The sequence below is a fragment of the Sesamum indicum genome, linkage group LG1 (assembly GCF_000512975.1).
Source record: "Sesamum indicum cultivar Zhongzhi No. 13 linkage group LG1, S_indicum_v1.0, whole genome shotgun sequence".
Lineage (NCBI taxonomy): Eukaryota > Viridiplantae > Streptophyta > Magnoliopsida > Lamiales > Pedaliaceae > Sesamum > Sesamum indicum.
Genome location: NC_026145.1, coordinates 15,638,336 through 15,654,217, shown reverse-complemented (window position 1 = coordinate 15,654,217; position 15,882 = coordinate 15,638,336). Strand labels below are relative to the sequence as shown.

Below are 15,882 nucleotides of genomic sequence, written 5' to 3'. Positions count from 1 at the left end.
CACAATGACACTGATTTCAGTCAAATGGGTTTCTCTAAAACTACAGATGCAAGAGAAAAAAAGGTCGTGAGACTCGTGATTAAACGATCAACAAGCTGATACTTTGGAATAATCACTTGGATAGTAATCATAAATGAAGCAAAACGGAGGATTACAAGAAATTGCTGACTTGGAGCGTCGCAACTGAGCAGACTTACCGCAATTTGTTCAGTCCTTTTTGCCGAATAAGATTCAATATCCCCGGATTTTCTTTTCCTTTTCTCAGCTCGAATGAGAAAGTGAGCAATTATCTTTGTTCTTTCTTTGTAGCGATCGAAGAAGATTCTGGAGAGAGAGTGGGAGTGAATGAGTTAGCATTCACGTGGTCAAACTACTGCTGGATAGACCAATTCGGGTCGGATGCCAGTTCAATTTTTCTTCTTCTTTTTTCTTTTTCCTTTTTTTTTGCTTCCTACTTTTGGTTGTAGAAATCAAAATACTAAATCTCAAACATTTTATAAAATGTTATAACCTTAAAAACATCTTATAAAATGTTATATAAAGTGTTTATAAGCCTTTCTTTGAGAACACAATTTATAAAATTATTAATAATTACAGTAACTACTCTTAAGACCATGTAAATGCCAACTCTCTTTGACTGCAAATCAACTTTTTTTCTTTTTTCCTTTCCTCCCTAACTATTTGATAAGAACGTTGTTATTGTGCTTCAAATTTTGATAATAAATTACCATGTCTCTATTAATTTACATAGTCCTCACACCAGTTCAAAACAAGTGTAAATGTTGAATCATCCATCAGAGTTGAGGGGATTACATCAAGAAATCAGAGCTATTACTATATTTGAGCTTCTGGAGCTCTTCGCCTGAAACAAATCACCCTCTTAAGAAAATAAATAAGCACATACGACTCAACGGCCAACATTATTTTGCAGAGCGGACTATGTACAAATAAAATCAACCCCCAGCAGCCTTCAGGAAGTTATCGTATGGAGACGAAGCTGGTAAACAGAAGAAATCAGGTTGATGCTGAAATTCAGCTCCACACCGCATGGGAACACCAGTGATCAATGATGTCTGCCAAAAAATTGCTAATTGAAGTAAATCTTATAGAATATTTTCAAGCCTCTGAATTATAACATTAGTAATGAACTATTTTTCGGGTAAATTTGAATGGAGCATGTATATTTCTAAATACTAGATTGCAGGACCATTACTGCCTACAAGCACTACATATAAGAGAAATTTTCTGGTTACCAACTATGAAGAACATCATGCACAAGCCCCGCTGTTGGGAAAGAATCACCAAAAACAACGAGCTCCATAGTGTGGGAATTTACAATATATTATGTGGGGAAACTTTTACATGACAACTGATCATGTAGACTGCAAACCAGTTTATGCTCTTTCTAGGCACATGAACTTTCAAACACCACCCACTTTGAGATAGAGTACACAGATCACATGACATTATTTTAAAAGAAATTGCTAAAGATCGATTTTATGGAAACAACTTACCGTAAAATATCCTGGCTGAAGATCTGAATAAGACGGTTTAGTATGTGCCTGGGTGCTGTCCTGAGAGCATAAGCTTGTTGAACTGTCTTGAATCACTGGGGCGGCCATGAAATTGGACATGACTTGCTGCTTTCCAATCTGAAGAGCCTCACACTGGCTTGCCATATCCTTGAATGGCATGTTAGATGGGATTAAGGACGAAAGTTGTCCGACCTCTTTTGTTGTCTCGGACACCTGGGCAATGCCACCTCTAATGCTTAAGTGTCTAGTTGAGTATAAGAAATATGCCAATTCCAGATTCTGAAGAATAACATTAACCAAGTCCCTGAGGTTAATCCCTAGTTGCCATCTAATAATGCAGGAAAACACATAAGAGTACATGATGAAGAACTTTGATCTGGACCTGCAGGCTCAATCTTCAATTCATACAGCTAAGTTTGCAGCCTTGACTTTAACATTTGGTTGTCCCAACATCATGAATTTATCAATCATACATCTTTATCATTAGAAACCTATTTGGTGTGAATCCATGTTCAAGGCTAGTATCTATCTGAAACAAATTGCCAAAATCATCCTTTATATCTATTATTTTTGTCTCAATTCTTAACAGTAAATAGCTATTATTGATCAATTGAAATATCCTTCCAGAAGATCGTTAGTTGTTCAGCTAATAAACAAAAATAGCAAGACAAACAAGAACCAGATAAAAAGGGAACCACCTATTCAGAATCACATACATGCTCGTCTTTCCACAACTAAAAACATCTGATTGCTGCAAGCAAGATCAACCCAGGAGATATACAGAAAGTAAACCAGATAATAAGCTGAAATACCATATCCATAAATTGATCGACGCTCAATAGGCTGGGACTCTCCAGTGTCAGTGGGGAGCAGGAATCTGTCCGACTGAGAAATGAATCACCTGGATCGTCATCACTTGCTGAAAATATTGAATGCTCAACCTGCAATAAACATTATGGCAAATAGATATAACTTTGAATGAGAAACCAAACAGAGAGCATTGTAGTATACAATACCACCTCAGAAAGATCTTTTGAACCAGATTCGCAGATTTTTCCAGGAGTTTCTGAGACTAGCTGAGCTCCCAATGGACATACATCATCAGGAAGAAAGTCTTTAATCAACTGTTCCTTTATATTGGACAATTCAGCCTGCACATAGATTGCAAGATTTAAATAGGGCACCATATGAGTAGCATACATGGATTTTATAGAAATAACCAGATAAGATTACATTGGGTAGCTTCCCCAAATTCTCCAAAATCATGGAAGCAAAATATTCTGTAGATTGCTCCTCACTAATTTTTATAGCTGAGAGCAACTTTAATGCATCTTCATCATCTTCTTTTGATCCATAAACTTTCACCATACCATCTATTCCTGTTCTATGATCTACAGCCTGCAGCTTGCAGTCATCTACCAACCGGAGAAAAGGATCAACCTGTTAAGATCATCAACATAGCATCCGTGACACTTCACATTTCATTAACATCATGTATTCACATTTCATAAAGAGGCCTAAGCAGAAAATGTCATATACTAATCTATTACACCTACTATTTCATCCCTTAAGGCAGTCTTGGCAGATGTGACAAGAGGGAGAAAATTGTAGGCTTTTGACAAGAAAAGTATCATCGATGTAGCCAATGTGAAAAGAGACCTGCGGCGTGACGGTTGAAGTTGTCCTGCACAAATCAGCATAAGTCATATATCAAGTTTGAAAAGTTGATATTACATCGTATCAACTAAATATAAGTTATCCAATCTAATGTTCTGTATCACTTTAAGGTTGATAATAGTATAGGGCATATCCTGTCTAATATCTAACAACACTTCATGCATGTTTCACAGTTCTCTCGTCCAAAAAGGTTATATTAGTTATTGCCCCTAAACTTGAGATAAAACAATGAAAAGTAAACATTTTCAGAGGCACCATATGAAATACAATATTTGTTTCATTGGCGACATCCTGAAGAGGAAAGAACTGTTAATAGCAGAGAGAGCAAAACTTTCAAGTTCACTGAAGAGGGGGACAACATGATATTAAAAGGGCCCTGGAGTGGGTACAATTGATACAATATAACCTTGACAGGAAGAATTCATCAATTGGGATCCAGAAAGGCAGTTTTGGTAGATTAGGTGATTTTTTTCGATATATAACCACCTAGTCATCCACATCATGGATGCACTCATATGGATAAAAAAGATATATCCATCAATTGGCACTGACCTCCTTGAAGAGATATGCTTCTTAAGGAAAGTGCTAGCTGAAAACTTCGAATGAGGATATCATTACTAGATTTCTGAGAACATAGGAAGGCATCATTAGAACAAAACACAAAAAGAATCACAATGAAAAACACAAATGCTTACATCTTATCAGGTGATAATGCAAATTTGCAAGTAACAACAAAGATGAAGGCAAAACTTTGCAAGATGAGAAAATAAAAGCATTCATAATGGAAGTAAATGGAAAAGTAAAGATTAGGATAAGGTCTGGATTCTATTAATTATGAGTTCGTAGGAAAAACAGGAACTAACTGCATAACGATAACACAGCTGTTGATTGAATCAATCAGGAAAGATAACAAGGATTTGTACTTTCCCTTGATGGTTAACAACATACAAATATCTTGTCCTTCCATTCCTGGAAAAACCCTCAATTGTCTTTATCTTCAAACCTAGTCCCCTTGAAACTTCACTATACGGAATATTTTCATTTTCTCTAACAATTTACAATTTCTCACTGTTTATTCTATTTCAGTGATAAAAGAAGAAATCTTATGTTTCAATCAAATTATAGAGATGGAATGATAACATCTAAGTGAAAGCCTAAAAGTGCTATAATGAAACCTGCGTCTAAAGAATACTCCTGTACATTTGTCTATACATAACCAACAAGGCCTTCATTAATAAATGCACATTATAGATCGTGAAGAATTTTTTAGTCCACAAATCCACACGGTTGCAAAAGCTTCCCTCTTCACTACTTTGTAAACAATGTTATTTTGTCACTGACAATCTCTCCACATATTGCCAAAAAATGGTAGTTTTCCACAACATCCATATTAAAGATACCCACATCTGAAGTTCTTACAGATGTTGCTGTGAAACAGTCTCAACATTCTTGAGATACATGATGTACATGTTAAGGATAAGAAGCTTTACTCAGCTTCTGTATAGTTTAACATGATACTGTAAATCAGTCCTTAAGATTGTGGCTGACACACTCCCAAAGTAAACCTGCTCTGCAGTACAACTAATTCTTATTTAAAGCATGAAAACAAAGTGTAGTGGCAGCATCTGACCCCTACCAATGCAGCATCTATAAGGAGGAGATATTTACTTAAGCAAAGAACTCAAAGTAACTCGAATATTAGGTATGTTGAGAGAAGTGTACATTTAGAAACTGGCATGTCATATGTTCTAAGTTCAACTCTAGCCTTGTCAGCTGGGGAGCTATTTTCGCATAAGGTATTATAGAATGGCCAATTTATATGAGGATACTAATTGCATAATACTTAGACATAAGAGTAAGTTAAAGGAGCAAGTGAATGAAGAAATATGTATTAGAAAAGACAACAGAAACCGCAACTTCCCACAGTTATTAGAGGAACAAAGTCAGAAGTTCCTAGCATTCCTCCATTAGGAGAAGAATGGAAAGAGGTAAATCATAATAAAGTGAAAGTCAAATTAGGATAGAGTGAAATGTACTGATTGAATATCATATATATTAATAATGCATCCGTACAGGAAGTATTTTAGATTAATAGAACTTAGATGAGTATGAATTTTATAAAATGTAATATTTCTGTATTTCAATTCATTCTTCTATAGACTTAAATTAACTGAACTCCAAAAACTGTTGGAAATGATAAAAGTAGACTTACTGTGATAGATTAAAGAAAAGTAAGCTGATAACAGTATATAAAAGTACAAGGGCAATCTTGTAATATTTGCACACATGCGAAATGAGAGACAACAATATGGAGAAAATATCAAATATGCATTACAAAGTGGAAATAGATTCACCAAACATGGGTAAACTATTACATTACAAATTGGAAATAGATTCACCAAACATTGGTACAGATTATTACCTTGTTTTGTGAAAATAACACCACCAAGCTGTAAGTATGAGCAATTGCTTCATAGTTTACAGGAGTATTCAAGTGAGAGATTGCCTGCACCCAGACCGAAGAAAGCAAGAGGCTGATTTGTCGTGTTTTCAACTTAAGTGATATTCCCTTCTGCAGAAAATACATTCCATTGTTACAATTTCAACCAAACAGTAGTTGACCACAAGTGGATTTAAAGAGAAATATGCAACTGGCTTTAAAGTGAAGTACCAGTTCCTTCTCCATATTACCCAAAGCCGGAGGAAGAGAATGCCTTTTGATAGTAGCCTTTCGACTGTAGCTGGATTTAAGTCGTGTCAACAAGGATTGGTCTTCGGAATTTCCTTCTGTATCAGTCAAGGTTTCATCAGCTTGATCTACAATTTTTGGCAAAGAACCATGTTCTTTCCGTAATTTCTCAAATAAAGCCGCTGAAGAAGAAAAGGCAGAAGCTGATCTAGAAAGTGTCCTCCCTAAATCAGCACCAATAGTTGAGCATTGGCTGGTGAAGGCAATATGAGGGCAAACAGAAGATGGAACAAGTACAACTGAAAATATGCGATGGGCTCCGAGCCTTGTCTCATGATCTGGATTGACCATGGCAAGAAGTATTTGATGGAATAATGCTTCAGGGAAAGCCTACGGAAATAAAAGAACTACTTAAGAATGACTGAACTTCCAATCAAATATGAGATGTTAATGATATTTAAGAATGAGAAGAGCCATGCCTTGTTCTGATACAACAAATTTGGTAAGAACGCAACAATCTGTGCAGCACGATAGACAGCCGCAACTGTGTTTCTAGCCATAACTGTTATATTTGAAATATTCTCCAACATCACAGCCATCAAATCCAGAATGGGCCCAGCATCCCCAATCTGCTTCGAAGAGCAGTCTTACATTAAGTTCTCTTCTAACACCTTTAACTCAAAACACAAAAACCGTCCTAAAGAGGGGTGTGTATGTTTGTCTGTGTGTGTGTGTGTGTTTTGGGATTGTGATGTATTCTTGTAGTCACAACATCACTTCTACTACAGGCAAGCTTGTTGGAAGCAGTAAGTTCCTAGATACCATTCCGCTAATATATTTACTGAAATAGTTTGCAGATGAATTGATAACCTTATAAGACAATTGAACAAGGCACTCGTCAATGGCTGCATGAAACTTCCTATTCCATTGAATTATGTCCCCTCCAAGTTCTGATTCATCAAGAGAGCAGTGTATGCTTTTCCGCAAATGTCTCATCATATCACTAAATGCACCAATAATCATCACAGATGCCTGGGCCTTTGTTACTCGAACCAGGGAGGTAGCAACATGAACAATATCTATCTGCATATTGGGGTCCTTCAGCACATTCTTATGATCAAGATGCTTGATTACAGTAGATAGCAAGAAGTGAGCATTATGCCCTGTAAGGTCATAAAGCCAGAAAAACAAACTCATAAATGCACGTGATAACAATGGACGATTGTGAGCTAACCCACTATTCAAAATTTAGCAGTTTAAAAAGTTAAAGACCAGAATTCTCCACTATTGATTGCATGTCCAGCAATACAGGAAGGGCGAGCCCATGATCAGGAGACCACAGATTGCCCTGATCAAAGTAACAGAACAACGCCTCTAGAACACGACGCACAGTTGTTGCCTCTCTTGCCAACTTTGCCATGTTATGCAAGCAAACTCTTGACCAGAATTTAGGGCTTCCAGTATCTGCTCTGTTTAGAGGGAAACAATCAATACAGGTGAATATGAAATGCAAGGCATCTACCCAAAAATATACTCTAGCAAAAAGCCTGGAAAGAGGAATTACGTGGTAAAATAGTCTTTATCATGGACAATCATCCGCCAAGAAATAGCCCTATTCATGACATCGGATGATAAAGGAACTTGGTTTTCAACTTTATGCTCGTCTTGATCACAGTTGTTCTGGGTGTCCTGATTACTATTTTCTGAACATTTGGTCTCCTTATCAGAGTCTTGACAATTTTCCAGGATAGCAGAAACAACCTGATCTTTTGATAAACAAGAAATAATTATTGAGCAGCAAAATATAATTAATACACCTCATGACAATAAGGCAAACAGCTGACATGAAAGTCCCAACCTAACATGAGTTCTTTAACATATAAGAAGAATGGAGCATAAATGTGTAGACACCAGCTATTCTTTTAAATCTCTTGATTATCAGAAACCATAATGGTGTTCGCTTAGACGATGGACCAAAACATCAAGTAAAAGAACTAGCTTTTAAAGCAGATTCAAAATCCCCCTTAAGACACTTTCTTCCTTACTAAACCCCTCAAGCGACAAGCAGCGCAAAAATGAACCAGTGGTAGGTATTAAATGCTATAAGCATAACATTGACTTGAACACAAGGTAACTTCCTTATGTATAAAAGTGGCAAGACACCAAAATGCAACTAATGTATAAAATGTCGTTAGACATGATTATATGCAATAAGTTACTACTCTCTGTTAACTAGTACTGGAAAAGCTCATAAGACGAGACATCTAAGATGAAGGATAGTTATTTAGAAGCATAATACAGTTCAATATCAGTAATAAACTTAATCTAAAGACTTACATTGTCAAAATCAGTTGATATGTGACAGAATTCACCCATAAACCAAATCTGCCCACCAAAAGATTCAAGTAGATTATTATACACTTTAATTTTACTTAGCAAAGGAATCAAAATCAGAAGATCATTATAGAATGAAATAACATGAACAAATGTCAACCAAATTAAAGCATACATGGAAGGGTAGAGATCCAAGCAATTATACATGGGAAATTTCCAGAACCTTGAGAGTTCCTGACAGAATATCTTTTGGAACTAGCACACCACAGAGGAAAAGTCTATGCTAGGATTACCCCTATACACCTAACAAACCGATCATTTAACCAGAGCTAATAACATAGACAATTTATCAACACAGATAAGTATTTGAGCTGAAAACTTTAGTTGTGTAATTCCAGTAAAATTGGTTAATAACATAGATGATCACTCAACACAACTAGTATGTGAAGCACGCCCCCAAATGCATTTGCATAATCAATGAAACTTTAAAAAAATGGTTTTGGATTTTTAATTTTAATTAATTACTTAATTTATTATTAATGTTAAAAAATATTCCAATTTCCAAATAAATATTTCAAATAGTATTAAAATAAATATTTAAAAAGAAAGAAGGATATATACATTATCTAGTAAGTTGGTGAGAGAATATGAAAAATCCTAAAGAAAAAAAAAAGAAAAGAAAATTGACAAATCAAAGACCCCAATTTGATGCTCTTCAATTATAAAGAAGTATACATTATCTATTCTCTTGATATCAAAACAATGTCATACTAGAAGTGGAAGTTCTGAGGATATAATCCACACTTATTTAGAAGTGTATGCCAGTATTATCAAAAACCAAATATATTATTAGATAAAAGATGTAAATATCAAACATTGCTTAAAGGTTTAAAAGATGGGTACGAAAAGGAGACTGTGGAATTATTAATCGTATTTTCAGCTATCTTTCTTGGAAGTCAGGAGAAAAAGCTTCATAGCAATAGCATATCTACATCTGATCCTAAAAACTGCTTCTGCAGCTAATGGTGCTATGCTTCTCCTACATTATTGCAGATCATGTTGGCTTAGCCACAATTGGGCATATTGACAAACCTAACCACTAGATCAGAATAGTTTTTTAATATACTGAATTGACAAAAGTTATCAATGAACAGACTATACAGATTAAACCTCAAGTTTGGTGCATTTTCAAACATATCACTGGTCAAAATTTACGTGATTCAGTTAGGAGAACACAAAATTCACATTAATCTACCATTCTTTGTCATACATTATCAATAAATGATACAGAACCTGCAATGAAAAGGTGATGCTAAACAACCTGACAGGAGAACTTAACAGGTATGCTAAACAAACATGCTTTTATTATTTAAAGCACAAAAGGAAAATAATTCTATGCCTCCAACTAATTAGAGGTTAATGAGAATATTAATAGAAGTTTCCAGCCTTCAATTATTACAACAGTTATTCAAGTCAGAATGCGTGATTTCTTTTTCTCAAAGTCCTAAAATAATATTCTTTGTCTTAATATACATTTTTTTTTCTAAAACTCCCTACTTGAAGTCCTTTAATGCTACCAACACTAACTTTCAACCGTTATGTTATACTGCAATTAAGTATAAATGCACAACTATATCACCTTTTCAATTTTTCATTTCTTCCAATTCAAACAGGAGCACTCACAAGTAAATGCAGTGAGTAAATGACCTTATGCAATTTCTAAACTCATGGAGCACATATATAGATTGATAGTGCACTATTCTGCAAAAGGCTTAACAAGTGCCCCTATGCAAACAAATGGATGGCCTAGGTGCAGAAAGGAGCAACCCAGGAACAGTTCTCCAATCAACATAAATCTTCCAAGAAAAATCATTTCTTTGTTGTCTACACTTTTATTGGGATCTAACAGATGCAGCAGCTTACCGTAGAAGAGAGGGCTTGAAGCCCAGCACAACGTAGACGCAGCATCCTTTCATCATTTCCCATCTCCTGAGCTATAAGACAGAGTTTTGGAATCAATCCTTCCAAGTTAAACATATAGGTGCCATCCCTCTAAACAAATAAATAGTAATACATTAGCCAAGTCATACAAATGCAAGTACTCTAAGGACCCGTTTGTTTGGCAGGGAATGGTAAATCTTCTAGGAGTTTTTAATTACATAGTATCATATTATTTTATTTGGCAACATTACTTAAAATTTGGGAAAGAAATATATTTTGTGGGAATATTAACCCAAATTCAGAAATTTGCAATCCTAATATTTTGGTGGTATTCTTATTCCTTTTCCTTGAAAATCTAGACTTTTTCTTAGTTTCCTTATAATTCTTATTTCCTTAATCATAATTTGTGTTTCTAATGCATTTTAATTTTTTATCTATTATATTGATAATTGGCAATATGTTTGTGTAGATAAGTTCAATATAAAATTAATATATATCTATACATTTATAAGCAAATATGCATTCATCACATTTTATTTTCTTTTAAATTATTATATATATTAGTATAAGCGTAAATGCATAGACATACATAGTATATAATCTCTATATCCCTAACTATGTATTATATAAACATATAAATATGTATGTACGATGAGGACCTTTTTGTTAATTTACATGATTCTCATTCATGTCGTACATAGTATACCAAATATTTGCAAGGACATTGATTTATTTTCCTATTTAAATACCTTACACTAAACGAACACTTGAAATGCAGTATGATGCTTAGCAATCAAATTCCTTGCCATTATATTGTGTGTATCATATTCCATTCCCGCCAAACAAACAGGTCCTCAAGGACATACAATAATAAATACTACCTGGTTATTTATAAAGTCGAAAAGAGCATGGCAGCCAATAATTCTCATTTCATCATGCCTTGTTTGATCCAGCAAAATGTGTATAATACTCAAAAAACTACCAGCAAACAATGGCCTGCACACAATAGTTGGCAATATTATCTAAATTTGAAGAGTATATATAATGAAACAAAATCACGACATCAAACAACTTACCTTCAAAACGCTCAAATGAGATAGACCTTATCTTCTACAAGTCTAACTTTGGGGAAATTTTTAAACACAGCGAAGATACTTAGAATCATGACACAGTTGTATTTACTTATTTTCTTGATTGAAAATGATGCAGCTACTAAAACTCAAAAACCAAAAGAAAGTCAGGATACTGAACATTTCATGCATCAATATAACATAATTTATCTTTACAGTTGGCATAGTGGAAATAACCAATTTGTTAGCAATGTTAAACATTAACATAGTCAAAATTGCATCTTAAAAGACATACTTGATAAAATATGAGCACAACTAATAATTGACCAACAAAAAACAATAGCGCTGCATATCGTCAAAGTTGATAATTAATTAAAGCCAGCATGTTTCCAGAATTCTTAATTGTTTCAAATACAAACTCAAAATAAAATAAATAAATTCCAAAACCGAAATGTATAGGAAACTACAAACATATGTTGTATGTACAACATACTTTGAACCAACTTAATAGTGGATTTAACTTCCAAAAGAAACAATCAACGAATAGTGTAGAATAAACTTTAAGAGATCTTATCTCTGAGAACTGGGGATGTCTACAGAACTTTATGGTTCATAACTTGCAAAATAATCAAACCATAAAAACAATAGCTGAGAAAAGTGATTGCTACCATTTAAATTATGTAAAGGAAGAAAATGTGAATCTTGTGCAATGGATCATAAGATTCATTATTTATTCTTATGATTCATAAAGTAATTCATATTTATTCTTAACAACTTTTTCAACATTAACACATAATACGATGAGATGGATCATAATATGTTGCTTGTATCAATTTAGTGCCTCATTCTTTCGAACTGAATTAGAAAATGTTGTAATATCATGTATGTTTTTACACACAACTCTTCAACTAAAAGTACAGGGATAATTGAACTCACATTTGCTGCTGGCAAGACACAACCAACTTCCGGTAGATACACATGACAACTTTTACACAGTTAATATTTTCATTTCTCAGTTCCCGGTAACACCTTTCCTCAAGTAAACTTGTAATCTGGTTAATAAGCCATGAACTGTCAATACTAGTTATTTATAGTTTTTGTCCAATAAGAAACTTAAGTATGCCAACTGCAATGTGTGAAAGATGATATGCTTGCACTGCAATAATAAGTAAAAGTTAAGTATTTCAAATCACACAACTTCATAGGAAATAATGCGATTATAAAAGCCCCAGTTAATGAATGAACATAGCTTAGCAACTAGGAGAAGTAGATATGCACAAATGTATACATCTCACTCCCTTAACCTACTTAGACTTGGTTATGCAGGTATAGAGGTTAATGAAAAAAATCCTCATTCTAGAAGATCTTAATAGGATGTCTAAGGGAAGGTGAATACCAAAAATCCCATTTCAAACTGGATCTGAAAAGAAAACATGAATATTAGCTTAAGTTGAAAATAATCCATATAACTGGATGCCGTCAACCAAATGGTTTGAATGGATAACATACACGCAGGCGCTCAAGGTCAAATGATGTCCATTAAATAATTATTATGTTTTCTAGAGAAAATTTCGTAAATATATATACATATCAGATAACTTAGAACAAGCAGAAATTAACTCATAATTATCAACATAATAGCAATATCAGGAACAACTAAAGAGTTTCTATTAATGTAAACCCCATTTCACAACTGGAGAAGAGGAACAAAAGAGTGGGCCTTGGAAATGTGAGGTATGATTGCAAGTCCATGACAATGCCAACAGTGAAAAATATGAAGGGATGCGGACTGGCATGTTATTTCCAGCTTATGTAAGTGGGGATCAAGCCACGAAAAGCAGCCAAATATGTGGAAAATGTTTGGACCTTATTACAACTTAATTCAACCATTCAAACAACTATGAGAACCACGAAAAGAAAATTTAAGGAAGTTTGATTTATATGAAGTTCCCATATGCAACCTATATCTAGTGATACAACATAGAGTCAACGTACTAGTACTCAAACTTCATCGTGCATATTAGTTTCACACAATTTTAGAATTTTATGTATGAATCTCAATAAATATCATGTTCACGTTATTTTATGCAGGGAAAGAAACGCATGAAAAATATTGCACTCAAATGTGAAAATACAACGGTTAAAGGCATAAGTATGAGAAAACTACTATTTCATATAATACCGTATGATTAGAGCAATCTGACCTTGGGTACTCGTAGGGGATTTTTTGAAGCATATTCACACAATTTACTGATTTTTCGATCATTAGGTTCTTCCTCCTGTCAAAAATGGAGAAAGAATGAATGAAGAAATGCAGAATTGCAGATAAATCTTCAAATAATTTAGTTTTCATAGAAAGATGAGTCTAAAACTTCTATATAGTTGTACCAACAAACTCTCAGCTAGTGTCAAGTAGACTGACTAACAAACTCAACAAGACGCATATGCTTCAATATTGAATTTTGCTCAGCTAATTCTTGAAAGTGCAAAAGCAAGAGAAGCTATGGTGGTAGAATCCAAATGATTGATTTAATCTCTTAAAAACACAAAACTCTTAGAGGGACACGAAAAAGAGTGGCTAGCATAATCCAAATGAAAAAAATCACAGAGTGGGTGGTCGTTCCAAACATCTTAGTAGCATAGCACATTGATACATAACTATTTGACGCCATTGACCTGCTCCTAGAGACATTCATAAACCTTAATCACCTTATATATTTAAGCGGAAAAAGAAAAAGATATTTTTCTTTCACCATATGCGTTAAAAGAAATGCAGGATCACAAAAACGTAGAATTATTCTAGAGCAACTATCAAAATATCCGAATATGTAATCTGTAATTCAAATAATTTATCAAAATACCTAGAATTATCATAAAGTGCATCATTTTCAAACAAGAAATAGATCAACAAACATTAATCAATTTAATAATAATACACTTTAGATGGAACCAACCATATTCTTCGGATAAATATCAGCCAACAGCTTCTTGTAGCGCTTGACAGGGTGCCGCGATCTGGGCCGCATTCCCGGGCAACAGATGCAGAGGCTGTCACAAACCGGCATCATTCGCTTCGACATGACACCCATTTTCCAGCCCTTTCAAGAAAAACTACAGGCCTCCAATTCCTTCACACAAGCGACAGACGACCCATCAACTGATTGCCGGCAATGATTGTTGGATTCGCGAACGAATCCAGAAAAACAAAAAAAACAAAAACACACAAAAAACAAAACAAAACAAATGTCTCCGATGCTTAGATGATCAGTAATGAGACTCAAAGGGGAAAACGGATTTCCAAAATTGAAATCGATCAGAACAGGAGATTTTAATTAGGGATTAATGTGAAGAAATGGGGAAGAAACGGTGAAAAATGCCGGAGGTTTTTCAACGACCTCCAACTTCTCCCAGCGGTAAATGAGGGTGACTGGAATCGCTGGTCTCCTATTTTATATGTACTCTGCATGGCTACCACGCACGGAAAATCAAGAAACAAAAATTAAATCATTTTTTGTCAAATTTTTATTCCTTACACAAACATATGATAGTATAACGCAACACAAATTAAAGTTGAACAAATATATATACTGTTATTAGATTCTCATACTATACTCTATCTCATACTATACTCTATTCAAATATGAAATTCTTGTAAGTGATTATTAAAAAATAAAGCATTAGATAATATACTGTTGAACCAAATCGAAATTTAGTTACACGATATAGAAATTATTATATATGAGTAATTTCGTAATACGCCAGATATCGATCGTAATTACAAATCAAACTTCATATGTCTGATCTATTATTGATCGATGAGTTAACATGACAACAACTTTGCACATTTCTTTTAAAATGGACTTTACAACTCCTACTTTCCAACAACTGGAAAGTGGATGCCGTTTTCTTTTCTCCTTTCCTTTTACGAAATAATATGCAAACTCATTTAAATCGCAATATGTATTCATTTAAATACGAATAAAGTATTACCATCAACAACTAAAATTTATCCACAATAGTCCCTTGAAAGGATAGAACGACAGTTTGAATTCGAATTTTTCTATTGAAATATATAATTAATTAAATAATATTATAAGTTTGTGCATTCTCTTGCTAAAATTTTGTTTTATCTTTTTACTTTTTTTCATAAAGGTAGTGATGAGAAACGGGCATGTGAGTTATTGAAGGCTAATAATTAAAACAATAAAGATGCATCACTTTATCCTTATGTCTAATTAATTAAAATGCAAAAGTTGTTTCATTTTGCTGTTTGTTCCTTTACAGTACTATATTCACATAATTTTGGCAAACAATAGCAAACTCTTCACCTAATTAATCTATAATCCCATAAAAAAAATAAAATAAAGTGTGTAGCTCGTAATTTATCAGTGTTTATGTACTTTAATATTGAAATTACGTGACTTTTTAATATTTTATGTTTCTCCGTTTATGATGAAGTTACGTTAAAATATGTAATGATTGTATTGATGTACTTTAATTTTTGCACCTACTAAAATTTGTACACGAAAGAATCTTCCGTACTATACATAAAAGAGAGTTTTATTAATTGAAATAAGGTATTATTTTTTAGGGTTAATTATACTTGAATATTTTTTTAAAATGTAAAAGATTATAC

At 33.8% G+C, this 15,882-nt stretch overlaps 2 protein-coding genes across 2 annotated transcripts in view; both read right to left on the bottom strand.

Moving 5' to 3' along the window:
• LOC105169206 (peptidyl-prolyl cis-trans isomerase FKBP42) overlaps positions 1–362 on the bottom strand; it is a 5,058-nt gene extending 4,696 nt beyond the window's left edge. The window contains exon 1 of the mRNA XM_011089552.2: positions 198–362. The gene's annotated coding sequence lies outside the window, so the exon portion shown is untranslated. The remainder of the gene's footprint in view (positions 1–197) is intronic.
• On the bottom strand, positions 739–14,836 carry LOC105169196. Its single transcript, XM_011089541.2, has 19 exons — positions 14,201–14,836; positions 13,451–13,525; positions 12,183–12,298; positions 11,058–11,172; positions 10,159–10,287; positions 8,239–8,286; positions 7,466–7,662; positions 7,174–7,370; positions 6,772–7,064; positions 6,381–6,530; positions 5,884–6,291; positions 5,635–5,784; positions 3,765–3,837; positions 3,092–3,219; positions 2,769–2,975; positions 2,555–2,686; positions 2,348–2,476; positions 1,515–1,748; positions 739–1,073 (listed from the first exon to the last, which is right to left on the bottom strand). The coding sequence occupies exons 1-19, from the start codon at positions 14,333–14,335 to the stop codon at positions 954–956; spliced, it is 3,036 nt and encodes a 1,011-aa protein (XP_011087843.1). The 5' UTR covers positions 14,336–14,836; the 3' UTR covers positions 739–953.

Excerpts from the sequence above, each read along its gene's own strand:
- LOC105169196 (XM_011089541.2), bottom strand. The coding sequence starts at position 14,335 with ATGGGTGTCATGTCGAAGCGAATGATGCCGGTTTGTGACAGCCTCTGC. Across the intron at positions 12,299-13,450 it reads ATCCCCTACGAGTACCCAAG|ATTACAAGTTTACTTGAGGA; the intron begins GTCAGATTGCTC and ends CTTATTAACCAG. Across the intron at positions 6,531-6,771 it reads TTGTTCAATTGTCTTATAAG|ATTGGGGATGCTGGGCCCAT; the intron begins GTTATCAATTCA and ends TCTTCGAAGCAG.